At 45.8% G+C, this 27,387-nt stretch overlaps 11 protein-coding genes across 11 annotated transcripts; 4 read left to right on the top strand and 7 right to left on the bottom strand.

Annotated features, from left to right (window-relative positions):
• Positions 1–166: 166 nt before the first annotated feature.
• V1513DRAFT_440546 (uncharacterized protein) lies at positions 167–4,471 on the bottom strand. Its single transcript, XM_066897381.1, has 4 exons — positions 4,366–4,471; positions 3,311–4,231; positions 1,581–3,260; positions 167–1,528 (listed from the first exon to the last, which is right to left on the bottom strand). The coding sequence occupies exons 2-4, from the start codon at positions 3,971–3,973 to the stop codon at positions 506–508; spliced, it is 3,366 nt and encodes a 1,121-aa protein (XP_066754829.1). The 5' UTR covers positions 3,974–4,231; positions 4,366–4,471; the 3' UTR covers positions 167–505.
• Positions 4,472–4,674: 203 nt separating this feature from the next.
• Positions 4,675–6,593, bottom strand: V1513DRAFT_440541 (uncharacterized protein). Its single transcript, XM_066897380.1, has 2 exons — positions 6,119–6,593; positions 4,675–6,064 (listed from the first exon to the last, which is right to left on the bottom strand). Exons 1-2 carry the CDS (start codon positions 6,419–6,421, stop codon positions 4,823–4,825), a joined length of 1,545 nt encoding a protein of 514 aa, XP_066754828.1. The 5' UTR covers positions 6,422–6,593; the 3' UTR covers positions 4,675–4,822.
• A 1,442-nt stretch (positions 6,594–8,035) lies between these two features.
• On the bottom strand, positions 8,036–9,702 carry V1513DRAFT_440536 (uncharacterized protein). The gene is made up of 2 exons (XM_066897379.1): positions 9,417–9,702; positions 8,036–9,354 (listed from the first exon to the last, which is right to left on the bottom strand). Exons 1-2 carry the CDS (start codon positions 9,612–9,614, stop codon positions 8,173–8,175), a joined length of 1,380 nt encoding a protein of 459 aa, XP_066754827.1. The 5' UTR covers positions 9,615–9,702; the 3' UTR covers positions 8,036–8,172.
• Positions 9,703–10,720: 1,018 nt separating this feature from the next.
• On the top strand, positions 10,721–11,797 carry V1513DRAFT_376179 (kinase-like domain-containing protein; the record flags this gene model as incomplete). The annotated part of the gene is made up of 2 exons (XM_066894923.1): positions 10,721–11,346; positions 11,401–11,797. 2 exons carry the CDS (start codon positions 10,721–10,723, stop codon positions 11,795–11,797), a joined length of 1,023 nt encoding a protein of 340 aa, XP_066754826.1.
• Positions 11,798–12,167: 370 nt separating this feature from the next.
• Positions 12,168–14,065, bottom strand: V1513DRAFT_440530 (uncharacterized protein). The gene is made up of 3 exons (XM_066897378.1): positions 13,613–14,065; positions 12,462–13,555; positions 12,168–12,405 (listed from the first exon to the last, which is right to left on the bottom strand). Exons 1-3 carry the CDS (start codon positions 13,830–13,832, stop codon positions 12,310–12,312), a joined length of 1,410 nt encoding a protein of 469 aa, XP_066754825.1. The 5' UTR covers positions 13,833–14,065; the 3' UTR covers positions 12,168–12,309.
• A 1,359-nt stretch (positions 14,066–15,424) lies between these two features.
• On the top strand, positions 15,425–17,087 carry V1513DRAFT_376241 (mediator complex, subunit Med5; the record flags this gene model as incomplete). Its single annotated transcript, XM_066894925.1, has 6 exons — positions 15,425–15,559; positions 15,614–16,039; positions 16,101–16,272; positions 16,317–16,566; positions 16,621–16,733; positions 16,786–17,087. 6 exons carry the CDS (start codon positions 15,425–15,427, stop codon positions 17,085–17,087), a joined length of 1,398 nt encoding a protein of 465 aa, XP_066754824.1.
• Positions 17,088–17,117: 30 nt separating this feature from the next.
• Positions 17,118–18,769, bottom strand: V1513DRAFT_440523 (uncharacterized protein). Its single transcript, XM_066897377.1, has 2 exons — positions 17,536–18,769; positions 17,118–17,470 (listed from the first exon to the last, which is right to left on the bottom strand). The coding sequence occupies exons 1-2, from the start codon at positions 18,466–18,468 to the stop codon at positions 17,234–17,236; spliced, it is 1,170 nt and encodes a 389-aa protein (XP_066754823.1). The 5' UTR covers positions 18,469–18,769; the 3' UTR covers positions 17,118–17,233.
• On the top strand, positions 18,609–19,844 carry V1513DRAFT_292544 (Orotidine 5'-phosphate decarboxylase domain-containing protein). Its single transcript, XM_066894615.1, has one exon. The coding sequence runs from the start codon at positions 18,748–18,750 to the stop codon at positions 19,540–19,542; it is 795 nt and encodes a 264-aa protein (XP_066754822.1). The 5' UTR covers positions 18,609–18,747; the 3' UTR covers positions 19,543–19,844.
• On the bottom strand, positions 19,688–22,353 carry V1513DRAFT_440518 (aconitase family-domain-containing protein). The gene is made up of 3 exons (XM_066897376.1): positions 21,505–22,353; positions 20,735–21,451; positions 19,688–20,682 (listed from the first exon to the last, which is right to left on the bottom strand). Exons 1-3 carry the CDS (start codon positions 22,300–22,302, stop codon positions 19,780–19,782), a joined length of 2,418 nt encoding a protein of 805 aa, XP_066754821.1. The 5' UTR covers positions 22,303–22,353; the 3' UTR covers positions 19,688–19,779.
• Positions 22,354–22,486: 133 nt separating this feature from the next.
• On the top strand, positions 22,487–23,984 carry V1513DRAFT_411708 (uncharacterized protein). The gene is made up of 5 exons (XM_066895736.1): positions 22,487–22,775; positions 22,825–22,884; positions 22,938–23,051; positions 23,104–23,254; positions 23,303–23,984. The coding sequence occupies exons 1-5, from the start codon at positions 22,721–22,723 to the stop codon at positions 23,886–23,888; spliced, it is 966 nt and encodes a 321-aa protein (XP_066754820.1). The 5' UTR covers positions 22,487–22,720; the 3' UTR covers positions 23,889–23,984.
• A 353-nt stretch (positions 23,985–24,337) lies between these two features.
• V1513DRAFT_292410 (phosphatase 2C-like domain-containing protein) lies at positions 24,338–26,299 on the bottom strand. Its single transcript, XM_066894614.1, has 6 exons — positions 26,153–26,299; positions 25,819–26,003; positions 25,459–25,765; positions 25,327–25,400; positions 25,044–25,269; positions 24,338–24,987 (listed from the first exon to the last, which is right to left on the bottom strand). The coding sequence occupies exons 2-6, from the start codon at positions 25,852–25,854 to the stop codon at positions 24,632–24,634; spliced, it is 999 nt and encodes a 332-aa protein (XP_066754819.1). The 5' UTR covers positions 25,855–26,003; positions 26,153–26,299; the 3' UTR covers positions 24,338–24,631.
• Between the last annotated feature and the right edge of the window lie 1,088 nt (positions 26,300–27,387).

Below are 27,387 nucleotides of genomic sequence, written 5' to 3'. Positions count from 1 at the left end.
CCTATTTTGCAACCGATTATTTCTTAAAAATTGCTCGTGCACTAGCTTACGAGCAGATTATTTCCCGTTCGTGGACAGATTATTATCTGTTGTTTTCCATAATGCGGGTGAATTCATAATTAGAAGTGGAATATGGCCCCGAGAAGCCGCAGGCGCGCAAGATGTGCATCGCGAATTAGGCATCTTTCTCAATTCCAGCATGTATTTACAAATCGACATAATGCCAAACGGAAGACGTACGGACAATTTTCTCTTTGACTGTAGAGAATAAAATTTTATTAACATTGATTGATCGATAGTAAGTGGAGCACATTCCGCTTATAGCCAGTTAGAAACGAGCTAGGGACCTTCCTATCTTTTCACCTCCATCTTTTTTATAGACTTCACGCCATATACATCGCATTAACCAAACAAGTCTCCTGCTCAATATGGATACAAGCATGCACCTCCCCAAAAATCCAACCATTTAAACGCACCAAATTTTGTTGCCCAACTCTATCCTAGCTTAGTTCTCCTCCGATGCTACGCTCGGCGTCTCCTCTGCTGCAGGGGTAGCAGTCGATGCAGGTTTCTTTTGTCCGTTATTTCGTTCCTTTTTTGAAGTCGTAAGCTCGATAATGCGAGCCTTGGCCTTCTCCACGCCTCCAGGTGGTCCTTGGATCTTTACCGCTTTCGTGGTCTTCTGGGGTGGAACAGTGAGTGTAACACCACAGTCTTGCTCAATAGACCGCTTAGTGCTGCCACCAGGTCCGATAATGAATCGATGTTTCTCAAGAGGAACTTCAACTTCCGACTCGATCTGGTTCTCAAGTTCCGCCACTCGCCGCTGAATTTCCTTAATAACATTTACTACCACTCCCTCGTTCCCCTGGACAGTGATCTTGGTGTCGGAGGAGCTAGCTGGCGGGATGCGGATAATACGACGCTGCTGGGAAACATCGTCTGGGCCACCCGACCTCAAAACAATATCGCGAAGAGTAGCACCTTTGTTACCGATAAGGCTCCTGTGGTAGCGCTTGTCAACATCGATAGTTTGGCTAGCAAACTGCTCAAACTCTTCAACAACTTCAAGAATTTTGGCCTTCGCCTTCTGAATACCTTCCTCGGTGCCAGAAATTGCAATAGAACTAGTGTCATCATCAGTTTCCTTTCGGACAATGTCAACCTTCGCTCCGGTGGACTCCATGATGTCGTTGATAAGTTCACCGTTTCGGCCGATAATGCGGGAAATTGCCTTCTTTGGAACAGTAATATTGGTGCTGTGGCCATGTTCAGCCTCATATTTGTACAGCTCCAAAAGCTCTTCACGTGCCTTAGCAGCCCGTTTAGATGGGCCACGGATTACGATCTCGTCCTTGTTATTCAGTACGATGTCAGATGCTTCAACATTCTCAGATTCTTCTGACCGAGGGAAATTGACTCGGACATCATATCGCTCCTCAAGACGCTTAACAAATTTGCCCTTCTGGCCAATGAGCGCGCTGTGATGCTCAATCGGAACTTTAAGGGTGAGCACAACTTCATCTGCCTGTAGAAAGAGTTAGCAAGCAAAGACTTTTTTTATTTAACAAACAGCTTACCAGACGAGCTGCAAGAGCCTCTATCCGAGCTTGCGTCTCCAAAACGTTGCTCTTAATTCCCTTAACCGTCACGGTACCCTCATCATCAAGATCTATCTTAACTCCTAATTCCTCTCTATACTTTGATATGTTCGCACCTCCCTTTCCAATTAGTTGGCTGGAGAACTTCGCAGGAAAGTCAAATTTTACAGAGAAACTATTCAGAATCTCCTGGTTACTAGCTTCCTCAACAATCTCCTCAATCTTCTTCGCGACATTGTCCACCTCCGCAGCAGGTCCGCGAACAATGACACTATCCTCAGTGATATCATGAGACTGTGATGGACGATCCTTATTCGGGCCAAGCTGGATGTAAACAGACGACTCTGGACCACTGAGTGCATTTATAGTTGATCGCTTAGGTCCAATGATGAATTTATGCTTCACAGCGGGAATGGTAAGAATTTTGGTAACAAGATCCGCCTGCTTGGTCCTAATATCCTCGAAGAATTTTATAGCAGAATCAAGGCCAGATCTGATCTCGCTCTCATCAGGACCAAATTCGTCAGACTCCTTACCTTCGTAGACGAGTACGATGTCACTCGATCCGTCAGTCTCATCAGGCATTAGGGTCTCGATACCAAACTGCTCTTTCACTTTCTGCAGGTTTCGGCCCTTATATCCGATTATGTGTCGGTGAAGCAGGGGATCAATACCGCCGAGATGTGCAACCCAAACCGGCGGAATGGAGTTAACCAGATCGACGACTTCCTTGCGCGCCTTCTTGACGGATTCATTAGTCTTTCCCGCAATATCATAGGCAACCTCTGGAATGCTCTCGTCGAACAACTCTTTGGATGATGGCAGTGAAATCTGAACGTCGTTATTCCTTTCAATGTCATGTAGGCGCCTCGCTGACTGGAAATAACGCGTGATGTCACGAGCATGGCTACGATTCTTGCCGTGCGCCTTCGAAATGTCAATACGTTCTAAGATAATCGAGTTGGCCTTGGTCATTGCGAGGCCAATGGCTTCTCCTATTCTTGCTCGAGGTCCAACCAACGTGACAATATCAGATGGATCTTCGGCTGGAGGAACCTTAACAACGCATCCAGTGATATCGAAAATCTCCTGCAGCGTCTTTCCCTTCTCGCCGACAATGAATCTGTGTTGGCGCTTAGGGATAGAAGTATTGGCAGTGCCATAAGATCTCTGTAGCTCCTGTAATGACTCCTCGATTTTCGCTTTGATTTCCTGAACAGCATTGCGCTCCCCAGAGATAGTAATGGCTGGAGCAATAGCATCGCCAGGCTCCCTGTATAGAGTTGGCACTCGAATCTTGATATCCTTACCTTCCGCCAATGTAGTAGCCTGCGCAGCAAAATATGGGAAATAGTCGGGGTTAACATGTGACAGTCGAACGGTAAGGTTCTTTGTACGCTCGGCAACAACTAGGAGAATTTCTGCTTTAGCCATCGCAACTCCATCAATGTCACCTTCAATGGTAACGTCTGTGGTCTCTTCCTCGCCAGCGTCGTAATCAGGCTTGGACGAGCCATCACCATCATCGCCGGCAACCTCTTCCTTCTTCTGGACCTGAATTTTAGTCGACGATCTTTGCTGGAGAGCCTTCAAGTTCCTGCCGCCAGTACCAATGATAAAAGCCCTTACGCTGGAAGGAACTAGAATCTTCTCCGTCACCTAGCAAGATCGTTAGCGCTTGAGCACATAAAGCAAGGACTCTTATATACCTTAGCTGTGAGTGCCCTAACAAGCGCTCTTCTTGCAGTTGCAATACTCTCTGGCTTGCCTTTAACAATGAAAGTAGTAGACAGAGATTTGCTAGTTGAGCTTTCTATGGATGTGACGCCGGAGAGCTCCTTCGCCTTGGTGATAGCCTCAGCAAACACTGCTCGATCACGAGATTGTGGACTAACAACGAAATCAAAAATAATGGTGACATCAGACGATCGAGCAGGAAGAGGAGTCTTTGCCTTCCCATTCGCTTTCGCAACTGAAGACGAAACAGGCTGACTACCCCAGATTGAGGAAGCTGCGCCATTCTTGCTGGCTCCACCACCCAGTGTAGGGAACGCTTCTAGTGACGTGATATCCAGCTTCTCCTTGGTTCGTTTATTGGTTGAGGATTTAGTGGCTGGGGATGCTGTCGCGCTAGTCGAAGTCAACCCATCGGCTGGGGACGGACTGGACGCCGGGGGCGAAGACACGACTGTGTCAGCCGTGGTAACAGACGAAATGAGATCCACCGAAGTATCCTCCGAAGTATCCTCCGCGACAACGACGGTTGCCGGTAGACCATCGTGCACAGTCATGGCACTGGATGCCGTCTCGTGCTTCTCACGCAAAAGATCCGCCGGTGAGCGCCCGACGGCTGCAGCAGACGAATCAGACATAACTAACAATAACTCTTCCGAAAGTATAATTAAATGTACAAGAAATCTCTCAATGACAATTGATGAATGGGATCCGCCCGTACAGGCAGGTTTTAGTCAGATAATGTTGTTGAGGAGTTGGATATCCAGATAACGATCAAACGCCAAGGTCAATTCAACAGTGTTACTGCAAACCTATTCAAGAGAATAAAGGACCGGAATTCTCTTGACAAGGGAAAAATTCGAAAATGAATCAAATCAACATCTAAATGCTACGGCCTGTCAGGCAGCAAAGAATGACAAAGAAGTTAGTGAGGCTCATTCAACGAAGAAAGACCACGTCAGAAAACAAAATCGGGACCAATTGCCAACAGAAAAAATTTTCAACAATCTTCAAAAAACCATTGCCTTACCGGATGTAGATGAGCGAAATAAGAGCAGCAACTTTTCAATGGTTGATGCGGTACAACAATTGCGAATCTGCTGGCTAATATGGGGGGTCGCAAGTTAGCGGAAGAACGTTCAGCAGTTTCGACTCGGGACGACATCTGGCATGTATGAGTAGATTGGGTCAACCTTCGAGTTACCCGGTTTTGGCAGCTTTGGTCATTAAATGACAGTTAGTGGGTAACAGGTATCCAGAAATAAGATTGTGTAGGTGAGTTCCGTGACTTCAGATAAAGCCTAAGTAACAATTTTAGACGACTTTTATTCGAAGATTACTGGGCTTTGTTTCACAGAGAGAACAATCTACAGAGTTGGGTTCACGACTACGGAATAAATGCCTAATATCGGATCTGACTACGACACCCTTGTAATAATGATCTGCACTAACTATATCTCACACGTATCCAAACATCGGTCACCACACTATGAACCTAACAAGCTCCTCGATTCTAATACAAGAATGCCCTTGCTAAATTTCTCGGCAAATCTGCTTCTCAGCTGCTTTGCCATCTTATAATTTCCCGTTACCATCATAAACTCCATTCCGGCTGTTGGGCCATATTCTTTCTCAACTACCGGCATGTTGCAGGCGATCCACTCTTCATCGATCGCTACACCGTCGCGTATCGACGTTGTGTTGAAGACTTTTATCTTCGGAATACCCACTAGCATCTCCTCGCGATCTATGCGCAAAGTTTCATCTGAACCAAATAACAATTCAGTGCGTCGTTTTTCATCAGAGCTTCCCATTTTCGAAACTATATCAAAAAGTTTGTCTTTGACACTAGAAGAACACATAAGAATCCTTGGATCGCGGCCATCGGGTCCACGAAGAAGAGAAACTATAATATCTCTCACACTTTGATATCTTTCCGCTTCAATCTGTTTCTTCAGGAAAACAAGGCCGTTCTCTGATTTCTTATAGGTCCCAGACGCGACGGATTGCTGTGACTCTAGTCGTATTTGCGATTGATCAGGATTTAAGTTGGTAATATCGGAAACTATGCATAACAATCCGGTCACATCAAAAATCAGTACTGAGGGTATTTGGCCGACAAAATAACATGTATCATTTGCTAGAACTTTATTGACTAGGTCAGCGGTTGAGATGTTGTCGACTCGTGTCAGATCGAACACTTGAACGTTTACTTTCAAAAGCAGCTTAAACTCCGCTTTGATGATCTCTAGCAGCTCACGGTCCTCCTCCGAATCGCTTCTACTGCAAAATGCAATCGTTACTTGTCGTTTACCATTGCGAGATGATCGCAAGAATTTCAATCCTTTGTACCTTAAAACTGTATCCTCGACAAGCGGATTGGCCGTGTCTGAAGCTATCCTCTGTGCCACCTTATACACGTCTAAGTAGGGAATCCAATCTCTCGCCCTAAAATTATCCTTGTCGTCGGCCATTTCAGCCTTCAGAGCTCCCAGCTCTCTCTTTATCTGTTGGACAGTAACTCTCGAAACCTTGATAATGTGCTCTCCGTAGTCCACAATTAGATCTCCGTGCTCGCCAGGTTTCACGGCAGACCCTACAGATATAATACCGACATATTGGCCCGAGATAAAAATTTTCCAGATTGCTTCCAAATGAGGGAGATTTGTCGAATTCACACGATGTGAAAGCTTTTTATCTTCAAGGAGCGACGGCCATAAAGAGAGTAGCTATCGACGTTAGCAGTTACAGACAGCTTCCTAACGATGCCACATATGTCTCACCTCTTCTAGTGCCTCTAGCTCCTTTCTGACTTGATTTTGGAACTTTCGGATGAACAATGGGCCTATCGTTTGGATAGGAGTGTTGAAATTTTGTCGCTGATTTCCACCACGATTTCCATTGTGCAGTTCGTGACCAGTTGCTATAGCATCTGCCAATCCGCTCGCTAGAGAGCATACTTCGGCGTTGAGATTGCGCGCCCTGGTTAATGTACCTTCAAGGAGCAAGCTGGTGCGATTAAAATCTGAATGCTGATGGTCCGCAGAAGAAGTGAACGATAGGCCAGCGCCATTTGCAGCTGTCATCTCGGCACAACTGGTTTAGGCATGTTTAATTAGCTGATACACTTCGGTCCATCATATAATTAGCACGAAATAATCATTGCTTTTGTGCAACAATTTCATCTGGCATAAAGGCTTAAACTGGCTATGACAATTCGGGCCCCCTGAGATTTGTCAGTTATCTATTTGTGGGCAGATTTGGACTCTTGGTTGGTCTTCGTTCTCCAACTCATCGGTAACTAATTTTTAACGACGATCTACAATTTTACGCACTCATAATGCGATTCTCGGCAATGGTTAGACGCCGTTGCGGCCATAAACTGAAAGGGACGATGGAATACGAAATCGACTTGTTCAGGACTTTCTGACCAGACAACCTCAGCAGCCATCAATCGTGAAACAGACGTGGAACGGCGATTGCCCAATTTTCAGATATCTTTTTAAAGGCTGACTCATTTGTTTACATTACTCAAACGGTCGATGTTTTTGGGTAGACGTCGGTTGTCACTCCTAACTGTCTGGAATATTTACACTCTGCTGTGACCAAGCTGGCAAGAGATTGTGCATTTAAGAGCAAACGCAAAAGTTCCCTTCCGAACTACAGAACACGTATCTATCTGGAAGACGAAACACTGACTCAAAGCAAATGTACGATTGATGGCTAGCACTAGGCGTATTTGGCACTGTCGTACTTGAAATAGACTCTATATTGTCATTCAGATCTATGTTCCACTGCTGCTCCTATTTGCGTATATAGCTTGGGTAAGTCCTCTATCTCGTTGATTTGTTAAAAATGCTGGTCCACAGTAGAGAACTCTTTTTCCTCTGTATTGTTTCGTACTATAACTTTCTTCTAGCCACGTGCTAAGGCGCGCGGCCTCGATGTACGCGCCGTCGAGTTATTATCAATTGAGTGATTCCCGCAGCTCAGCTTCTTGGTTTATAAGCTTCTATGGTGGTAGCCATGTAGATCAGTGGAAAGAGCCCGTTGAGATTGTCCAGCTTAGAGCGCTGGTCCATAACGAGAAAATCCTGTGATCCGAGCCTTCGGGCCAACAATTCTGATTTTGTCCGAGCAATTCTAATTGGTTAGCAACTAGATGGCGCTGGATATTGTGAACTACTAGCAAATTGTAAGTATTTTAGTTGAGGTTGCTAGGAGGCACTTCTACTATAGTACCATTAAAAACTATGATTGAACGACTGGCATCCTTCCTGCTTCCCAGCTTCAACTCTTCCGTTACTTCGAGTCTTAGGTTTTTAAAGTGGGCAATCCAAAGAGCACATAAAGATGTGGCAATCGTTCGAATTGCTAATACGTTGATGAGCGAGTTTATAGACTTGCCGTTTAAAGGTACAAATTGCTGTTTGACGGTTGTAGTCTCGCACAATAGTTCTTTATTTATTAAAAATACTTGGTCATAACCATTCTCAGAATAACTGTGTTCTGTGCAACATGTAGAAATCTTTGCGCGCGAAATGAATTTAAAATCCTGAATTGTATGCTGGTTTATGAGGTGAGTGCATCAATGTTTGCATCTTAATGCCTGTCCTTTACGGAAGCTGCTCTAAATCATCTTCAAAAAGTACACGGTGGCGAAGACCAGCCCCTGAAAGTTAAAATAGCAAAAGTTTAACCTTAGTTTTGACGCGCTAACCAGAGGTTATTGCAGGTGAACCAAACTTAAGACAACCGCAATGAACTAACCTAACTTATAGAAAATCGCATTTTAAATCACAGATACGCAATATATACATAAACACCGCAATACTACCTACGCCGTTCTCTTCTCCAGAATAAGTTTGCCATTTGGCTTACCACCAACACCATCCTCAACTGTATAAATGCAGTTTCCGCGTAAATAAGTCTTCTCCACCAATCCCTTCAACGTTAGGCCCTTGTACGGTGATATCTTGTTCTTGAAATGAATCTTCTGCTCCGTGACAATAAACTCCTTCTCCGGGTCAAACACGACGAAATCAGCGTCGTAGCCTATCGCAATCTCACCTTTTCGACCCAACAGACCGGCATGTCTTGCTGTGTTGCGGGAAGTCCATTCCGAAACCTTGTCAAGGCCAATCCCACGCTTGCTGGCTTCGGTCCATAGAATGGATAGACCAAGCCCTAATCCGGAAACGCCGCCCCAGGACTTAAAGAAATCGCCGACCTCGAGGTCCTTCAGTGCTGGCGTGCAAGGTGAGTGGTCTGATACCACGGTCTGAAGAATGCCAGCTTGTAGAGCCGCCCATAGCGCGTCTTGGTTCGCTTTAGTACGAATCGGTGGGCAGCATTTGTAATGCGTGCCCTTGTCGGGAATATTCTCGGAGGCGAAGGCAAGATAGTGAAAGCAAGTCTCCGCGGTGAGATTGATTCCAAGCTCATTTTGGGCGTGTTCCAGTATGGGAAGCGTGTCTGCTGAGGAAATGTGCACGATGTGGAGCTTAAGCGTGTCTTTCTTGTCGCATTTTTGTGCGAGATCGACAATGGTCTCAATCGCTGTCGTCTCGTATGAATCTGGACGAGAGCAAAGGAAGGAAGAGTATGCAATTGGTTGCGCTGAATCGGTGACTTTGGCCTCCCCTTCTGGTGGGAGCATTTCGGCGTGGAACATGAGCACCGACGGCTGCTCTTTCAACACATCCATAGCTTTCGTGATGTGCATGGGCTCGACGGCAGGGAACTCATCAACACCGGACTCGATCATAAAGCACTTGAATCCGCGCACGCCAGTATCAACCAATGGCACGAGGTCCTTGTCATTACCAGGGATCACGCCGCCCCAAAATCCGACATCAACCCAGGCTTGAGAAACGGCAGCATCGAGCTTCGCGTGCAAATTTCCAACAGTGGTCGTTGGCGGGATCGCATTCAAAGGCATGTCAATAACCGTGGTGACACCGCCAGATGCAGCCGCCTTGGTGCCCGTTTCGAAGCCTTCCCATTCGGTGCGGCCTGGCTAGATAAAGGAGGTGTTAACTGAGCTGACACGAGCTGTGTGCACGAACAGAAGTCAATTACCTCATTCAGATGAACATGGCTATCGACGAGACCCGGAAGGAGAGTCTTATCAGAATGATCGTAGTAAGTAAGGTTTGCGGAAGGCTTAACAATGCCGGCTTGGATGTCGGTGATTTTGCCATTCTCAGAGACGAATATAGAAGCAGCCACGAACTTCCCATCGACTAGAACGCGGGAAGACACGAAGACACTAGCCATTACAGTAGCAATAATGCAATACTTAATGATCAGGATCAAGGGTTGAGTTGGAGTCTATATATCTATATAGGTGCCGGGCCATTGCCCATCTACATTTCGTCATTGCCATGCGGACAATCCTCGAGCCCGCTTAATTCACCGCAAAAGACCGAGCCACAGACTCAGGCACGCGCGTAGATCTCCGCACGCACGGAGTCTGCCGAATGTCTGCGACTAGCACTTGGAGCGGTGGTTTGCTATCTGCAGTCAGGAATTAATCCTTGCTAAATACTGAGCTTAACCCACTATAACACTCTCCACGTTCCATAATCTGTCGATTTCCTTATTTATTATTTATTTACATTAGGTCATAGCGGCTTTGAGTGTATGTCCATATATGATTGAACTAAACCATCAGCTGAGCTCGCTTGTAGACGGCTAGTATATTATTATATTCCTCTGCCACCAGAGCTGGGAGGATCTTCCAAGGCACCCAGGACGCCCAGCCGCCGGGAGCGCGAGTGCGTGAGTTTCGAGGAAGCTCCACCATCACGACTCTCGTCACTCCCAAAAGGCCAATCTCGCGCAAAACCCCATTTTGTGTCCTCTTGCCTTCAGCCATACCCAGTCCGCCGTAAGCACCCTATTCGCTTGCCTTCTCGCTCGTGAATGTTAACACCTGTCGCCCATTGCATACTCGACCGGGCTGTCTGCCGCATATTTCGCTTTGCTTTGCACGATCTCGATCCCGTCGCTAAACGGTAGTTTCCGTGCTCAAAGGGCATCCCGCTTGCCTGCCTGCTCGTCCTCTCACTCAGTGCTGCGTCAACCGGCTGCTGTACCGTCTAGGTGATTCTTCTGATATGCCGGACGAGCAAGTTTGCCAGGCCACTGGCTCTGGTGCCGCGGACTACGAGCAACAGGCGCCGGCGCTTCAATCACAGGCCCCTCCTCAACAGCAGATCTACGGCGAGCAGTATCAGCAGTCGCAGCAGCAATCTCATGTGCCACAGCAGCAACAACAGCAACAACAACAGCAACAACAACAACAGCAACAGCAGCAGCAGCAACAGGCCTACGCGTCCGTACAGGCGCGAGATCATCCGTCGATCACGCCGCAACAAGCCATGCGCCAGCAGCAGACCCCGTCACCATCCACAGCCTCCCTTCTGCCGCAGCGCTCTACCGTCACACGCGGTAAATACTCGATTACAGATTTCGAAATCAAGCGCACTCTGGGGACCGGATCCTTTGGACGTGTGCATCTCGTCCGATCAAAATATAACCGTCTTTACTATGCGATCAAGGTTCTCAAGAAAGCGCAGGTCGTTCACATGAAGCAGGTCGAACATACCAATGACGAGCGCCGGATGCTTAAACTGGTAGATCATCCATTCCTCATCCGTATATGGGGCACTTTCCAGGACTCTCATAGTCTATTCATGGTCATGGACTACATAGAAGGCGGCGAACTGTTCTCGCTGCTGCGGCGATCGCAACGGTTCCCGAACCCAGTTGCTAAATTTTACGCGGCACAAGTCACTCTCGCACTGGAATACTTGCATTCTCACGATATTATCTATCGAGATCTAAAGCCAGAAAATATACTACTCGACAGAAAAGGTCACATCCGAATCACCGACTTCGGTTTCGCTAAAGAAGTGCCCGATGTTACATATACCATGTGTGGTACCCCAGATTATATAGCACCGGAAGTTATTGCCCGAAAAGCTTACAACAAATCAGTGGATTGGTACGTTTGTCTAGAGTTATATGAGGGGCTGATCGCCGTCTAACGTTATCACAGGTGGTCACTGGGCATCCTGATATTTGAAATGCTTACCGGGTACACTCCATTTTACGACCAAACACCTATGAGAACGTACGAGAAAGTCTTACAATGTGAAGTCCGCTATCCCAACTACATTCTTTCTGAAGCGCGGGATCTGCTCTCGAATCTAGTGACCCGCGATCTCACCCGACGTTTGGGTAACTTGGTCAATGGCTCGGCCGACGTGAAGAATCATCCATGGTTTGGCGAAGTTGACTGGGATCGTGTGCTATCGAAACGCATCGACACACCGTATGAGCCGCCGATTAGACATGCTGGTGATGCTAGTTTGTTCGAGCACTATCCTGAAGAGGAACTGGACTACGGTGTCCAAACGAATGACGACTTTGGATATTTGTTTCCAGACTTCTGAGTTTGAATTGATGTACATGTTCCATTGCATGGACACCGCAACGCATCGTTTTCATCAACTCAACTCTGTATCGTCCTCTTCATCCTTCGGCTCTACATAATTGCGTATGGTGACACTCAATTACATTCATGCCAACGATCCGGTGAAGACCATAATATGAGAAAGGCGTGTAGCGTATGCGATAAAGGTATTCAAAAGATAAAGGGCAAATATAAAGCAAAGGGACAAAATTGGTTTATATGGTTACTCTTTTTGGGAAGCTGTGTTGTGCTATAGTGGTTGATCTGATGGATATTTTTTCTTTTTTAGTCAGGCCGTTTTACGTATTTATTTGTTCTATCATACGGCAGGTGTACTACAATTTACATGTGTTGTATTTTTTTTGCCGTAATTGTAAACGTACACACCGCGAGTGACTACCTAAATCGCGACCGTCCAGCCATCTTGCACAATTCTTAATTGTCAACGTAACTAATATACAAATATTGTGCCTAGATAAGATACCACCGCATTTAGCCGTATTTGCCATTTTCGAAATCCATCTCATCAAAAAATCGCGTCACGATGGGGGTGCCACCAAATAGTCGTCCATCTAACCCATTCACCGCCTGCAATATTGTAAGTGATCCATTCACGAATCTATATTCATTGAGTTTGTACGCACCCGTAATGCAGATAATTCTGCGGTAAATTTGACATATGCATTCACCGTATCTTCCTTCTCGTCGATATATACCCGTTCGACGTTGCCATACTCCAAATCGTCAGTCGCTAATACTCGCAACAAGAATACCAGACCACATACCTTCGCTCCGCACTCTGTGCCTATTTCGCCAGCTAATTCTTCATCAAGTCGCTCTGGCGGAACAATTCCAAAGAGTACAATGACTTTTGACATAGCACCAAACTTCCCTTCGTCCACCTTCCGTGCGTTCTTATCCACAATCTTTCCATGGCCCTTCATGGTCTTATCTGCGCTAAACTTAAGAGCTTTTGTGATACCATCTGAAGATACTCCTAGGCCTGTACCTGGAGTCCATCCATATTTCGCCAGTAATCGTTTCGCAAATGTTTCTTTTGCCGTCATTTCGCGCTGTTTGTTCGCAGGTGGTGAGGAAGGAGAAGGAATCATGTAGTTCAATTGATCACGTTCATTTTTCGCTTCCTCAAGTTGAGTGTACATTATTGGTGCTTTCGCGATTGATGTCGAAAATTGCTCGTCCGATGCAGAAGCAACGAAAGATGATTGTGGGAAAGTCCTATCGCTTTCTTCGTCTTGTCGTGCAAAACCAGGCATTTCATCGACTTCGCCGGTTGCCAGATGTGACACACCATCATCCTCTTTTTCAATGTCTTTTTCCCATTCCTCGTTCTCTTGTGATAGACCAGTCTCTTCCTGCCTCCTCTTCAGACTCAAAAGGAATTCTCGCCAATCTTCATCCTCCATGAATTTCTCTTCACTTTGCCTATACTCGCCGTAATTGTTCGGCCGCAGTGGATCGTACGAATCCTCCCAGTCGATAGCTTGTACCTCTTCATCGTCCTTTCTCTTCTTACGTTTCCGGCTGCTCCGAGCTTGTTGTTTACTCCGCGCGTACTCCGTCGTGCCTGCCTCCTCGGTGGTAAATTTATCCAGAGTAACGCCCGTCACTGGCCTCGGAACCACGGTCGGTGGCTTATTGATAATTGTCACTACTTTGTTTGACGGAACTGCGGATTGGGAACTTCTAGCTCGTATAACCGGTTGAAATTGCAATGCTTTTAGAGCCAAAATGTCAATCACTGTTTACATATCTGTTTCAGGAGACAACATACCTGCAGAAAGCATTTGTTTTTTCTCATTTTCCTCAGAAACAGGTTTATTGACCACATTTTTGGATAGATCATAAGTGACTGGTGCCTTAGATACTACTGTTGCTCCCGCAGTGTCAGGATCTAGGCCATCGTACAAAGATCGCTTTGGAGGGGCTGCCGCTGGTTTGGCGGTTGATTCAGCACTAGAATCCAGTGGCGGGATTGTGTCATACAGCGACATGGTCGTAGCTACTCCGCCAGTAATAATTAGCTCTACTGAGTGCGTAAGTGAGCGGGTTGTCGATGAAAAGTGCAGACTCAAGCAAGGTGAATCTCCATAAAATTAAAAATTATATCCTCCTTCGTACGTAAAGGATCCAAGACTTGTTATACCTTTCGCTCGGTGTTCAGCAGTTGCGTTTGCTCATGTCGAGCATATGATATTGACGAGTGTAACTCAGGAGGTCAGAAGCATGAGGCTCATCGCCATTTATTCATAAGTTGTTTCTCATTTTACGGAGGTTTTAGCTGATGTTAGGGTTATATCTTATCCTACTGATACCGCGTTTGTATTACTTCTCAGAGATAATACTTGTACTTGCATTTCAGTACCTAAAATCGAATAAGGCGAAGTATATTCCGGTATAGCTAGTGATATGAATGCAGCAGCGGCGGGGAAAAGCCAAGGTTATGAACTGTGAGCTTCGGATCAAGTCTGATCAACGGTGAGTCAGTCATCATGAAGATCAAACTACTGTTACGGACTACAAATTAATAGCTGTGACATGTAGATGCAGTCGTCGCATTTGATGGCCGACGCAAGTCAATCCTTGCAACAGCCGGTGCCTCAAAGAATTATTAGTGTCTCGGAATTACTATATACGTGCCTCAGATTGCGAGCAACATCGGATGAAGTACGAGTCTATTAGTTATCCACAGACGTTCACTGACACAAAGTTAGTTCTCTAGGTTTTTGAAGGATTTGACGACGACGTCGCCTGTTGAGAGCCAATTGGTTTATGACATTCTGATCAATCCGCCTTACACAGTTTGTCCCGACCCGCTGCATATTCAGTACATAGTCAGCGCGGTTTCATGTTCTCCGCCAATAGTATCCCTTCCACCGCTCCTCACAACACTGCAGACAGCGCGATTAGACTTGCGTATTGACGTTTTGCAAGCATTGGCCCCCGTAGTAAAATCATGGACGCCTAGTTCGCGAAAGGAACTTGGCGAGCTTGTCTTAATATTAACGAGCTATCTGGAAGAGACGACAACTACAGCATCCTCGAACCTATTTATGGACGTTGTTGGGCCAGTAGCAGTTGTTAGCGAGGGACTGAGGGATGTCGTCGCTGGATTCATTACTGCATTAGCAGAGAATGTGAATGTGGATAAGATGTTTACGTATGGCGTTGGTAAAGGTATTATCAACTTTAGGAATAATATATTTGCAAGGCATAACACTAACTGCTTGGTATAGAGCAATGGACAGTGTTTGAATCTTCCCTCGGCCCATTTGTTGATGACCTCAGAGTTACAAATAAGCCATTGAGTGAGGATCTTGCGCAAAAAACAAAAAAATTCATGTCCCGCGGTCACACCAGTACTAGTCTGTCCACTCCGGCGATGTCTGAGCCAATGGCACCGCAGAAAAAGCTTATCTGGATGGAGAGCATGGTAAGCGTGCCTGAAATTGAGACAATCTAAACGCAACTAATATATTTGATATAGCTTCAACGCAGACCAAAATTCGGATCTCAAGACTTCGCTGCCAAAATAGATGAAATTTTCAAGGTAAACGGTTGTGTATCGTATTCATAACAAAAGCTGATGCATAGCCAGACCCAAAATCCCGATTCTGCTATTGGCAACCTTGTTTCCGCAGCTTTCGAGTGTCTTGCATTCTGCGCTATGAAGCAAGATCAGACTCGGATAAACTTATGGAAATATGTCATAGTAAATAGGGTGCGGTTTGTATTGTCCAGCTATTCGAATTGATATCGTTCTAATATTCCGAAGTTACCACTCGTTTTCCAAAAACATCTCCCTGGCGTACGAGGTTCATCGTTCGAATACTTTCTGCGGAGGCCCCTTCTTACGATAGATGAAAATGCGTTGGCGATTGTGAACGCGAGAGCTGCAAATGAAATTGATGTAATGTTCTCGGCGCCGACGAATCCATATGACGTCCGTCACGAGTTCCTAAAGTCTATGGCTCAACTGGACTTAATCGATTTTGCAGCCTCGGATCGAATTTTAGGCGGAAATAGTGGCGGCTTGCAAAATGCAGCGAATGTGGAGAAGCCGTTGGACGTGGAAGAAATGATAACAAGCTTGCTCAAGATGGAATCTTATGAGTTTGAAACGGTTATACGACAGTTCGTTACGGATGTGGAGACTATGGGATGTCTCAGGCAAGGTGCTGCTGTGAACGTGATGGTTGAGGTATGTTCTTCAACGTTCAGACTTCTATGTCTTCTGTCGCTGATTCGTGCTTCCCGTTTAGCTGATTTCGCTTTGGTCCGCGCAAAAGGAGACTTACAAGTTGAGGCTGCTTGCTCAAGAAATAGCGCTGAGTACGGTGGCCATGAATATCATGCTCTTGTATAGAGATCCGTGCGAAATCTTGCAGCCGTTGATAACATGCGTAGACACGTGGAATTATGAAGATGAGTCTAGTATGTTGCCTCGTATACTTTATTCGAATTCGTACTAATGCCAGTGATAGACTTCCAGGACAATTATACCGACTTTGGAGTGATACTTCTTTTGATTTGTTCATTTTATTACCACTTTCAGCTGGATTTAGGAGAGATCGGCTCGTTAAATGAGAATTCTTTCTGCATGAGGTATTTGATGTCTGCGGGAGTCGCGCATCCTATAGATTCTCTAGGACAAGAAAAGTCCGACTTGCTAGGAGGGTGGATCATGGGCTTGTTTGATGCCAACGGTATCTCGGACGATATGATGAGGTAAGATTCCATTGTGTTACTAAGATCACTACTTTATCCTAACTATATTTGCAGGTCGTGTTCACCAATGGATTATACGCTCTTGGTTCCTACTATTGTCCAGCAATCTGTGGCAGCGTGTAACAGAAACCTCATGGACGTCGATACCCTCAAAGGAGGTCTAGAATGTAAGCAGATGATGTACAGGTATTGTCATCGTGCATTACTAACTCTGTCTAGACTTCTTACAGCCATTCCTTCTCTCTTCCGTCGTAGGTGCTCTGCACTGGCTAGCTCACGACCTGTGGACACTCCGCGAGTTTGATATTCCATTGCAAATATTGCAAACTCTTATAATTCCGCAATTCTTATCCGACGAAGCTCGTCCTATACATAAGATCGTTCTTCGAATCGGTGGTTTGCCTATCTACAACATCATCCAGGAGATATTACGCAATGCGGCACAGTTGCCAGAAACCATCAACTTTAATGGTATCATGGATAATTTAACTCCTCACTTACAATTTAGAAAGGAATTATGACCCGTGAACTGTGTTGATGATGTACCCCAATATGAATTGTAGATCGATAGAAATGATTATGCATACCAGACATAATGCACCGATATGAAATTGTATAATTGATGTCTATTTACATTTATTTGCAGTTCGTCTATGAGCGGTCCAGGTTATATGGCGCCAATGAGTCGTTGCTTCCAAAGCTCGGAATCAATTCGTGATGCCACATCTGCTCCTCTATAGGGGCTTCCGATAATACTGTCCTTGTACTCCGTGAATTCTGGCAGGTTGGATTCTAAATCAAGAATGGTGCCTTCTTTGACTGTGAATGAGACAGCCGGTGTAGAATCTCGAAGTAAAAATCGATGGACAAATTTCGGCGTAGATCCAAACGTCCATTCCCAGCTCTAAAGGACGCAATAGATGTTAAAATCTGCAAATGGAAGTTAAATGGTCAGAATGCCATAAATACCTGCAGTTCGTCTATGCTCTTGTTTACTTCCTGCTCTTCCTCTTTTGTGATGCTATCCTCATCCACGTATCTAGCCTTAAAAGCATTGTCGCTACCCGTCATATATTCACTCTTGAACGCAGCAATTGCAGTGTTTATAAAAAGTTCGTTCGAAATGCCGATATTCGAGACCGGAGATCTAACGCTCTGTACTCCAGGTCCCTCAACCACTTCCAGGCCGCTGTCCACGCTATGATGCAGCAACTTGGACAACGTCTCAAGTCTGCTGTTCAGCAACATCGTGCCATGGTGGTACGCTTTTCCCCTCTGCAACTTATAAGCCGACCCGCTTACTTTACGGGCATTCTGGTCAACAATGTCGTGCCGTTCATTGACGCTCAGTACCGTTTCTTCTGCTCTTTGTTTAAATACTGAATTTAGCGCTGTGCACAACAATAATGCATGCTCATCTCTATCAAATGAGTTGCCGGGCATCATGACTGAGTAATTGACGTTGCCTTCGTCGTGAAATACAGTTCCTCCTCCGGATTTTCGGCGGATGAGCGGCACATTGTGCCTCCGTAATGACTGAACATTTGTTTCCCGCCAAGGGTTCTGGTTCCGGCCTATAATCACTGAGCGATAATTCGTGTACAAGAATAAAACCTTTTTGGATAATTGAGTACTTGAGGCACTATAGCTCGTGTAAGCTGGGAACCTTGTGAATAGGTAGTCCTCGTAGGAGAGGTTGAAGTATGGCGAACGAGACCTCGATATGTAGACCTCCAGGTCGTAGAGCTTCTTCTGTTTCGAAGTTGTCGGACTATTTGATTGGCGACGGAAACTGAAGCTGAAAGGTGTGGAAGTTGTATCTGTGTTGTTATTTCTCCGGAAAGCGACGAGACCGAAGCCCGGGAAGCTAGCAAGTACGCGTCGAGCTTTTAGAGATCTCATGTTGCTGATAGATCCAAATAATAGACACGCATGTGATTTCGGATTTATATCTTTTTTGGCGACGGTCAATGTCGTAAACTCACCTGTTGATATATTTCTGTCATTTCTTCTAGATAGTACTTGTGCTTAGCCGATCTAGCTCAGGGTCCACCGAAAGTTTCGTGACTGGGAGGAATCCGAGGCTGACAAAAAATTCAAAGATGTTCATCTTGGCTTAGACTTAGTAACATCACACGTCAATCAGTTGTTGCCTTCTACACTATATCCTTAAAATCCAACATGTCTCGAATTACACTAAAACCTTACGAAGATCGTATCACGACCCACTCTTCGCCACTAGCGCGACGGCTGCTGAAAATCATGACCGATAAAAAGACGAACCTCTGTGTCTCTCTGGACGTTGACTCCAAAGACGAATTACTACGCCTCGCAGATGCTCTCGGCCCTTATGTCTGTGTCTTTAAGACCCATGTCGATACTATTGAGGACTATACATATGAATCAGTTATTGTCCCACTGGTTGAGCTTTCAAAGCGCCACAACTTTCTCATCTTCGAGGACAGGAAATTCGCCGATATTGGATCTACGGTTAAATCCCAGTATACATCCGGCATCTTCAAGATCGCGCAATGGGCCCATATAACCAATGCCCATGCTCTCCCTGGCCCGGGAATTATCGACGGTTTATACTCTGGCACCAAGGACATCAGTGAAGAGAGGGGACTCTTGCTCCTCGCAGAAATGTCCTCCGCCGGCTCGCTGGCGACCGGCGACTACACCGACAAAACCGTCGACCTAGCTCGAAGAAACAGGGTCTTTACATTCGGCTTCATTGCACAGAACCGGCTAGGTGCTGACGACGAGGACTTCATTATAATGACTCCTGGTGTGGGATTGGACGACAAAGGTGATGGTCTAGGACAGCAGTACAGAACCGTCGACGACGCAGTTTCCGGCGGCAGTGACATTATTATTGTCGGACGAGGAATTTTCGCAAAGGGACGTGATCCGGTTGCGGAATCTAAGCGCTACAGGGACGCAGGATGGAAGGCATATATTGCCCGAGTGAAGTAATTGGTAATTGATGATTGAAGAGTAGTAGCATGAAGAGAAAGTGGCTAATTGGTGCTTTTTGGAGACTAAAATAAGTTTGAGGGCTGTAGAAAGGACACTACTAAGCCTAAACTAACTTTTTTCATCTAAATTAATGCGACGTAAGTTAAAGCAACAATGCCTAATGCCCTGTAATTGTGTAATTGAGTACAATAGTATTTATAAAAGTCATTGATTTTGTACCTCCATAATGCTGTTTTATATTTGCTGTTCTTGTCCGCGCTGGTGCCGCCGTAAACTGCCAATGTAGTTAATCGCACTGCCGGCCTTAAAAAACTCAACCTGGTCCTTGCTCATAGTGTGCTTCGTCTTAATGATGTGTTCGCTTCCATCCTGGTTGGTAACTTTCAATGTAATGACCCCGGATACAGCGCCGCTGTTGTTCAACATTTGTAAAAGATCGAGAGTCTCGATAGTAGCACAACCATTGACTAAGTTGTAGTCATCCTCGTTTGCAAAGGTGAGAGGCAGAACACCCTGCTTCTTTAAGTTTGTCTCATGGATACGAGCAAAGCTCTTGCAGAGAATCATACGACCGCCTAAAAATCGCGGACTCAACGCAGCATGTTCACGTGCACTACCTTCACCATAATTGTGTTCCGCCAAAACAGCCCAGGGCCTTCCCTCAGACTTCCACTTGATCATAAGTTCTGGAATACCGTATCCGGTCCCATCAAAATCGTAGGCCTTGTTAACCTCGCCTGTCTCTTCATTCATGGCACCAATCAACGTGTTGTTTGAAATGTTCTCCAAATGACCCTTATACTTCAACCACGCACCTGCAGCTGAAATATGATCTGTTGTGCATTTACCCTTGACTTTCATCAAGACGTTCATCTTCAACTCCCTACCCTCAAATGGCGCGAAGGGCTCCAAAAGCGCCAATCGGTCCGAAGTAGGTGAGACAACTACCTCGGCAGATTGAACAGGCTTGGGATCGATTAGTGGGAGATACTCCGGGTCTCCTTGCTGAAATCCTGATGGAGGCAATTCGTCGCCCTGAGGCGGTTCAAGCATGAACTCGTTGCCGTTTGCATCAATGAGCTTATCCTTGAGAGGATTAAACGCCATGTCGCCGGAGTAGATCATAGCAGTCACAATCTATATATCACTTAGAACGCTCGATAAAGAACCAAAGTAGCTGCTCATTTACCTCAGGACTAGTAAGGAAGTTCATTGTAGCGGGGTTGCCGTCATTTCTAGCTCTGAAATTTCGGTTGAAGCTGGTTAAAATAGCGTTTACCTCACCCCGGGTTGTATCATCACGAGCCCACTGTCCAATACAAGGACCACAAGCGTTCGCCAGCACTTTTGCGCCAGCACCAAGGAACACATCCGTAAATCCGTCATTTTCAATTGTGGCTCTGATTTGTTCACTACCAGGGGTGATGAAAAACGGGACTTTAGGCTTAACGCCTCTCTCCTTAGCCTGTCGCACAATGGACGCCACACGCGACATGTCCTGATAGGAGCTGTTGGTGCAGCTTCCAATCAATCCAGCCGAGAGTTTGGACGGCCAGCTGTTCTTCTGGACGGCCTCGCCGAACTGACTAAGCGGAGTAGACAAATCAGGGGTAAATGGCCCGTTGATATGAGGCTCGAGGGACGACAGATTGATCTCAATAACCTGGTCGTACTCAGCTCCAGTATCCGCTCTCAAATATCCATGAATGTTGTTGGCAGCTGACGCAGCATCTGCAATTGGTCCCCGTCGGGTGGCCCTGAGATACCGCTTCATCGAGTCGGTGTATGGAAATGTGGATGTAGTTGCGCCAACTTCAGCACCCATATTACAGATAGTAGCCATACCGGTGCATGAGAGAGTCTGCACGCCTTCACCAAAGTATTCAATGATATAACCGGTACCTCCCTGATAGTATTATTAGCAAATGCGTTCAACAATAGAAACGCCAGGGCACTTACTCTGACCGTCAAAACGCCGGCAAGATGGGTGATGACGTCCTTAGGTGCTGACCAGCCGTTAAGTTGTCCAGTGAGCTTAACACCAAGAATCTTCGGAGCTTTTAATTCCCACGGAGTACCAGTGAGGGCGTCCACAGCGTCAGCACCTCCGACGCCAATAGCAATGGCACCAAGACCACCCGCATTAGGAGTGTGTGAGTCGGTACCCAACATCATCAATCCTGGCACTGAGAAATTTTCCAAAACAATCTGATGAATAATACCCGACCCTGGTCCCCAAAACTGAATCCCGTACTTGCGGCCACAACTGCGCAAGAAGTCGAAAACCTCACTGTTTACCGCGATAGATGCCTTTAAGTCTTTTTCGGCACCATCGTGTCCCACAATCAAGTGATCGCAGTGAATCGATGCTGGAACAGCAGTGCTGTCCATTCCACAGGTCATGAACTGAAGTAACGCCATCTGAGCGCTGGCATCCTGCATCGCGACACGGTCCGGGTTGAGCTTGAGATACGTTTCTCCTCGAATCTGGCCGTTTTTGCCTGCGAAAGCCTCCTCGGGGTCGACGACATGGGAATAGAGAATCTTCTCAGCCAAAGTAAGTGGGCGGTTCAGAATTTCGCGGACTTTCTCCAGTCTGGTTAAGAGTGCAGCATACGGTGGTGTCCGGGTCTTGAATTCCGGGGGCACAGAAAAGGAAATCGATTCCGATGAATGCGAGGCAAATCCTCGTATGCCAATTTGGCGCGTACGCAGTGACAACCGCAGCAGATGGAGGTTTCGCGAACTTATAGTCATTGTAGGTGATTGCACGAGGTATGGATAAACAAGACCGTCGGAAAGTTTGAGGTGTATTTCAAGTTGATTCCCAAAATTTTCCTACATTTGTCCAAAAGGGCCTTGCCGAAGTACTGACCCAGAAAGGTACCGAGACTCGGGTGAGTTAATCGAGTTAGTCAGGGGTCGGGTCAGACTTGAGGGCCACCACCTGTATAACCATATCTTCGCAGTCCCAGTATTTTGCATCAAACCCAGCAATATATACCAGAGACGGATAACATTTAAAGTGGCTGGGAGAGGTGCTAGCAGATTACCAGTGATTGGTGCTAGACAGTTGGCAATTCAGTACGGTGCAGCATTACTCAGATCTTCAAATACAGTTCCCTCAAGACACCTGTGTATAATTTCACCCAAATCAGCAATAGATTGTCCAACAATGACAACTGCAACTAACGGGATGTTGCAGAAGAAGTGTCAATATATTGACATAGGTATGCTGCGAACATTATCTCGAGAAACTGCACGTCTAAGGTCTTCTAGGTGCTAATTTAACCGATCCGATGTTTAGAGGATTCTATCATGGTAAACAAAGTCACGCCGGTAAGTTTACTTCACACGCCTTATTATCATGGTGATTTAACAATGGTCTTTAGATGACTTTGACGAAGTTTTGAATCGCGCAACAGAGCAAGGCGTTCGCAAGATGCTAGTTACAGGATCCAATCTAATTGAATCTGAATCCGCAATTCGATTAGCGAGAAACAATCGTGAGTGATATGCATTGGTCCGAATTAAGTGGGTGCTAACGTGTATCGCCAGGAAAACTGCTATACGCTACAGTCGGAGTACATCCCTGTCACTCACTCGATATAGAAAATAGTTTAGATCCAGATAAATATTTGCAAGATCTCGAAGCCCTCGCGCTGACAGGAAAGAAAGAAGGGACTGTCAAGGCGTTTGGAGAAACTGGGTATGTATAACATCAATCGGCATCGCATGTATATCTAACGTGCAGTAGTCTCGACTACGCACGATTACATTACGCACCAGCAGATATCCAACGCAAATATTTCATAAAGCAACTTGACATTGCGGAGAGATTACATCTGCCATTATTCCTCCACTCACGTGATTGCGCAGAGGATTTTGAAGCCATTCTTATTCCGAGACTTCCCAAATTGCCCAAACGGGGTGTTGTACATTCCTTCACGGGAACTGTCAAAGAAATGCAATCACTTGTTGCTCTCGGTTTTAGCATCGGCGTTAACGGTTGCTCGCTCAAGACCGAGGAGAATTTGGAGGTTGTGAAGGCAATTCCGTTAGATAAAATCATGTTGGAGACGGATGCGCCTTGGTGCGAGATACGACCTTCACACGCATCCAGCAAGTTCCTCCAGAAAAACAACGACGAACTTCCACCGGTTGTCAAGAAAGAGAAGTTTGTGATGGGGAGTATGGTCCGGGGCCGGTGCGAGCCTTGTGCCATTTCACAGGTCGCGTCAGTGGTTGCGGCACTTAAGGGAGTTACTGTTGAAGAACTTTGCGAAATCGCATGGAAAAATTGTGTCACCATGTTTGGATTTGATGAAGAAACTGTAGCATAGAATAGTATAGAACGCATGAGGGTTGAATGTATGAATATCGAGTTGTGAAAGTTCCGATAACAGTGAGTGCTATTAAACAACATACAGAATAAACAAATACATAGCCGAACCGATCCGAGCACATGATAGCTTAACGCAACAATTAAGAAAACCATACATAAAACAAAGTTCTACAAAATATGGCGTAAATTCGGACAATACACATAACTATTAACCAAATACCGCTTTATCCAGATAACTATATAGATTTATGCTATCTTTAATATTAGTTGACAATGTTTAAATGGGAACTAACTCATACGTATAGTCGTCAGTAATCACCAAAGTATAAGCATAACCGCAAAACATTGTATTGTATAACCTAGGTACTTCCTTACTTCTCTGAATCGGGCTCGTCTTCATCTTTCGTACCAGCCAAATCTTCCTCATCTTCTTCTTCTTCTTCTAAGGGCTCGGTTTTCTCGTCTTCCTCTTCATGTAAATCCTCGTCTGGAGATTCGTCTAATTGTACGACTCTAGCCTCAACTTCCTCGTCATCGATATCAGCCTCTTCGTCGTACTCTACGTCGTCCAGGTGTTCGCCTGCTCTACGGATAATGGCTCTGCCGTCGCTGAGAACAATAAGTTCATTCTGTCCATCCGCAATTCCATTTAGCATGTACTGGCCGGCATCAAGATACATGCCATGCTGAGGCCGGTTAAATGTCGGAGGTCCGCGAAGAATCGCTAAAGAGTTAGCAACATTAGTTCCATCCCTGATACACAGACTTACCCAAGTCAGGATCCCCGACGGCACCCTCTCCATTAGCCACTCGAGTAGCAATAGTCTCATACCACTCCTCCTCTGTCTGGCCATTAAGAAGACCAACGATAATGACGGTCATGTTATCGCAACCGACGCCAGCAAGGTCACTGCTTGGAGCAAGACAGTTATCCATCAGATTCTCACATATAACCTTTAATTCCTGCTTCTCTGCAATTCCGCGACGGACAAATTCAACAACGGCCTGCGACGATAGGCAATCCCAGATACCATCGCATGCAAGAACTATAAACTCATCATCCGGCCCACTTTCGTGCTCTATAACATCAGGGAAAGCTGAGCAAGGGTCATTAGCGTAACGTCAAACATGGAATCGGACCATCAGAACTCACCCGTGACGACCTGCTCCTCCGGCGGTAAGTCTGGACTCTTCTTGAAATCGAAATCACCTATGGCTCGTGACAAAGCCAAATTGCCATTTACGCGCCCGCCGTCAATAAAGCCGCCGGCAGCTTGTATTCTTGCCTTCTCTCCCTCATTTTGCGGTTTATGATCGTATGACAATGGTTTCGCCTGTCCCTTGACTCCTAGTACTGTTCTCGAATCCCCAGCATTTGCCTGCGCGAACCCAGATTAGCCAAATCTTACAAAAATATCCACCCAAAGTATACGTACACAATATATTCTATTATCTGTAATTAAAATTGTCGTAGCTGTACACCCTGACGGATCACTGCCAAAAGTCGGATCTGAATCACATAGTCAGATGCAACACCCAACAACGCGACAAACCAAAGTCTAAATTACCTTGTAGTATGGCTCTATCGGTACTTAAAAACCCATCCTTTAAAGCTTGCTCGTAATCTCCTTTTTCGTATGCAGATTGTCGCGCGACAATGTATTGCAATCTCTGTCCTGCAAAAATAGCGGCCTTTGATCCCCCGTGACCGTCGTAAACACCAAAGAAGCTGATTTTCTTATTATCTGTAATCGGTTTCCCGTCTTCTCGTTTTAGATCCAATACGGCAGCATGAGCATCTTCCATTGAGATTCGCCAGCCTTGCATACTGGATGCTCCGTAGATTAATCGCTCATCACCGCCTTCTTCTGATGACTACAGCAAGTTAATATCCTGGTTACCTAAAACGGAGTAAGTGAGCACGTTACCTTATCGACAATCGGCTCTGACAGTAATTGGCCCATTTTACTATCTTACAACTAATTGTCTTTGTAGAGAGCTTAAGATTATCGTGGCACGGTGATGGATCCGAAATCAACTATACGAAAAACTGATTTACTGAAACTTCTTGCGCAAAACAAGAGACGCTCCTTATGTATAAAGCAAAGAGAATCTAGAATGTAAATAAATTAGTTCGATTCAATCCGATAAGCAGATTTTGCAGGGACGCTCTATAGGTAAAAACCTTTGCGTATCAAAAGCCCCGCGCCGAGTGATGTGTAACTGCGTCACGCACTTACTAAAATGGAATGACACACATACCGCTAAAATATGCAATATGATACACGCTGAACAGTTTAAATAATATTAACGCGACTTATTCCTTTATCCTAGTGAAAAAATTTTTTGGTAGCGACAATGGCTGCTCGTGTGGAGATGGCGCGATCTGCAGCTGTGGGATAGTAGAGGTGAGGCAGTAAAGCACAGCTTTTGCCGCCGCAGCCAGAGAATAGCGGTTACGGGCCGACAACTGGCCAATAAAACGCGACACGTAATTCCCACAACGAAGAATGTGGATCTCACGGGGCAATGGCAGATGTTTCTAAGCACGAAAAGTTGCGGGGGTCTTGGATTTGTTGATCAAGAAGTCGCTTTGGACGAGTTTAGGAAAGTGCGATGGCGCGAGGTACAAAAGATTGGCGGTGCCGTGTATATGTGCTGCTGTCCACCGGACGTACACTTTCTGGCTGAACAAAACGCCCCTTCATGACCGTCCCGAGTTTGGATGCGATGGACTCTGAATTAGGTACTTTTTCACCTTGTCTGTCAATGCCATTTGGCCCTGTCCCGTGGGGTAATCGCCATCTCCACAAGAACAGCTATTGTCGCTGCCCAAAATATTTTATCACTAGGATAAAGGAAAACGCCACGTTAATATATTTAAACTGTTCAACGTGTATCACATTGCATATTTTGCGGTATATGCGGAATTTACAAATCGATGCGAGAATCGCTTCCGAACGCAGCAGGCTTATGACGAGTTAGAAGCTCGTGAAGCTGCTTCAAATAGGATTTACGGAATAATTTGTTAAGCGATGAATCCTGATGGCATCGTCGGCTCCCAGTTGAGAATTATACAATTATCTTAGTCGTAATATTGGTCGATCCGTGCATAGGCCATAATACGCGGATGCATAATTGCGCGTTACAGATAGATGAATCAAAAAAGATGACCCTATGTCACACTACCTTATTCCAATATTCCGTATCATCACAGATTAATCGTACTTAAAACCACGGGCAGGCAGATGAGTTCTCCAAGGAGAATTCTGCCATGTCACGCCGAATTCTTATTCTGATCAATACCAGGATCTGCCATAAACGCACCCCCATGTGCCTGAAGAGGATCTCAGTCCGTGACAGACTCTCCACTTGCAAGTTTGGTGCAGTACCAAACCAGAATGTTCCTCACCCCGTTGATGTCTCGGTCGCGCACATAGGACCCCCTCATCCATTATGGCGCGCAGACATTCGTTGTATGTCCAACGCGCCGCCCC

Source organism: Lipomyces chichibuensis (genome assembly GCF_038497645.1).
Source record: "Lipomyces chichibuensis strain CBS 12929 unplaced genomic scaffold V1513scaffold_7, whole genome shotgun sequence".
NCBI lineage: Eukaryota > Fungi > Ascomycota > Lipomycetes > Lipomycetales > Lipomycetaceae > Lipomyces > Lipomyces chichibuensis.
The sequence above is the reverse complement of the archived record's forward strand: the minus strand, read 5'-3'. Positions and strand labels throughout refer to the sequence as shown.

What these genes read in the sequence shown, in the direction of transcription:
- V1513DRAFT_440546 (XM_066897381.1), bottom strand. Translation starts at nt 3,973, where the DNA reads ATGTCTGATTCGTCTGCTGCAGCCGTCGGGCGCTCACCGGCGGATCTT. An exon ending in TTAGGGCACTCACAGCTAAG is followed by an intron (nt 3,261 to 3,310) that starts GTATATAAGAGT and finishes CGATCTTGCTAG; the next exon opens with GTGACGGAGAAGATTCTAGT. An exon ending in AGGCTCTTGCAGCTCGTCTG is followed by an intron (nt 1,529 to 1,580) that starts GTAAGCTGTTTG and finishes CTCTTTCTACAG; the next exon opens with GCAGATGAAGTTGTGCTCAC.
- V1513DRAFT_440541 (XM_066897380.1), bottom strand. Translation starts at nt 6,421, where the DNA reads ATGACAGCTGCAAATGGCGCTGGCCTATCGTTCACTTCTTCTGCGGAC. An exon ending in AGCTAGAGGCACTAGAAGAG is followed by an intron (nt 6,065 to 6,118) that starts GTGAGACATATG and finishes TAACGTCGATAG; the next exon opens with CTACTCTCTTTATGGCCGTC.
- V1513DRAFT_440536 (XM_066897379.1), bottom strand. Translation starts at nt 9,614, where the DNA reads ATGGCTAGTGTCTTCGTGTCTTCCCGCGTTCTAGTCGATGGGAAGTTC. An exon ending in GCCATGTTCATCTGAATGAG is followed by an intron (nt 9,355 to 9,416) that starts GTAATTGACTTC and finishes TCCTTTATCTAG; the next exon opens with CCAGGCCGCACCGAATGGGA.
- V1513DRAFT_440530 (XM_066897378.1), bottom strand. Translation starts at nt 13,832, where the DNA reads ATGTCGCTGTATGACACAATCCCGCCACTGGATTCTAGTGCTGAATCA. An exon ending in AAAACAAATGCTTTCTGCAG is followed by an intron (nt 13,556 to 13,612) that starts GTATGTTGTCTC and finishes TGGCTCTAAAAG; the next exon opens with CATTGCAATTTCAACCGGTT. An exon ending in CAGAATTATCTGCATTACGG is followed by an intron (nt 12,406 to 12,461) that starts GTGCGTACAAAC and finishes ACAATATTGCAG; the next exon opens with GCGGTGAATGGGTTAGATGG.
- V1513DRAFT_440523 (XM_066897377.1), bottom strand. Translation starts at nt 18,468, where the DNA reads ATGAGATCTCTAAAAGCTCGACGCGTACTTGCTAGCTTCCCGGGCTTC. An exon ending in AGAGCATAGACGAACTGCAG is followed by an intron (nt 17,471 to 17,535) that starts GTATTTATGGCA and finishes TGCGTCCTTTAG; the next exon opens with AGCTGGGAATGGACGTTTGG.
- V1513DRAFT_292544 (XM_066894615.1), top strand. Translation starts at nt 18,748, where the DNA reads ATGTCTCGAATTACACTAAAACCTTACGAAGATCGTATCACGACCCAC.
- V1513DRAFT_440518 (XM_066897376.1), bottom strand. Translation starts at nt 22,302, where the DNA reads ATGACTATAAGTTCGCGAAACCTCCATCTGCTGCGGTTGTCACTGCGT. An exon ending in CCGGCGTTTTGACGGTCAGA is followed by an intron (nt 21,452 to 21,504) that starts GTAAGTGCCCTG and finishes TAATACTATCAG; the next exon opens with GGAGGTACCGGTTATATCAT. An exon ending in ACTTCCTTACTAGTCCTGAG is followed by an intron (nt 20,683 to 20,734) that starts GTAAATGAGCAG and finishes AGTGATATATAG; the next exon opens with ATTGTGACTGCTATGATCTA.
- V1513DRAFT_411708 (XM_066895736.1), top strand. Translation starts at nt 22,721, where the DNA reads ATGACAACTGCAACTAACGGGATGTTGCAGAAGAAGTGTCAATATATT. An exon ending in TCGATTAGCGAGAAACAATC is followed by an intron (nt 23,052 to 23,103) that starts GTGAGTGATATG and finishes GTGTATCGCCAG; the next exon opens with GAAAACTGCTATACGCTACA. An exon ending in AAGGCGTTTGGAGAAACTGG is followed by an intron (nt 23,255 to 23,302) that starts GTATGTATAACA and finishes AACGTGCAGTAG; the next exon opens with TCTCGACTACGCACGATTAC.
- V1513DRAFT_292410 (XM_066894614.1), bottom strand. Translation starts at nt 25,854, where the DNA reads ATGGGCCAATTACTGTCAGAGCCGATTGTCGATAAG. An exon ending in CAGAGCCGATTGTCGATAAG is followed by an intron (nt 25,766 to 25,818) that starts GTAACGTGCTCA and finishes AACTTGCTGTAG; the next exon opens with TCATCAGAAGAAGGCGGTGA. An exon ending in CGATAGAGCCATACTACAAG is followed by an intron (nt 25,401 to 25,458) that starts GTAATTTAGACT and finishes TATGTGATTCAG; the next exon opens with ATCCGACTTTTGGCAGTGAT.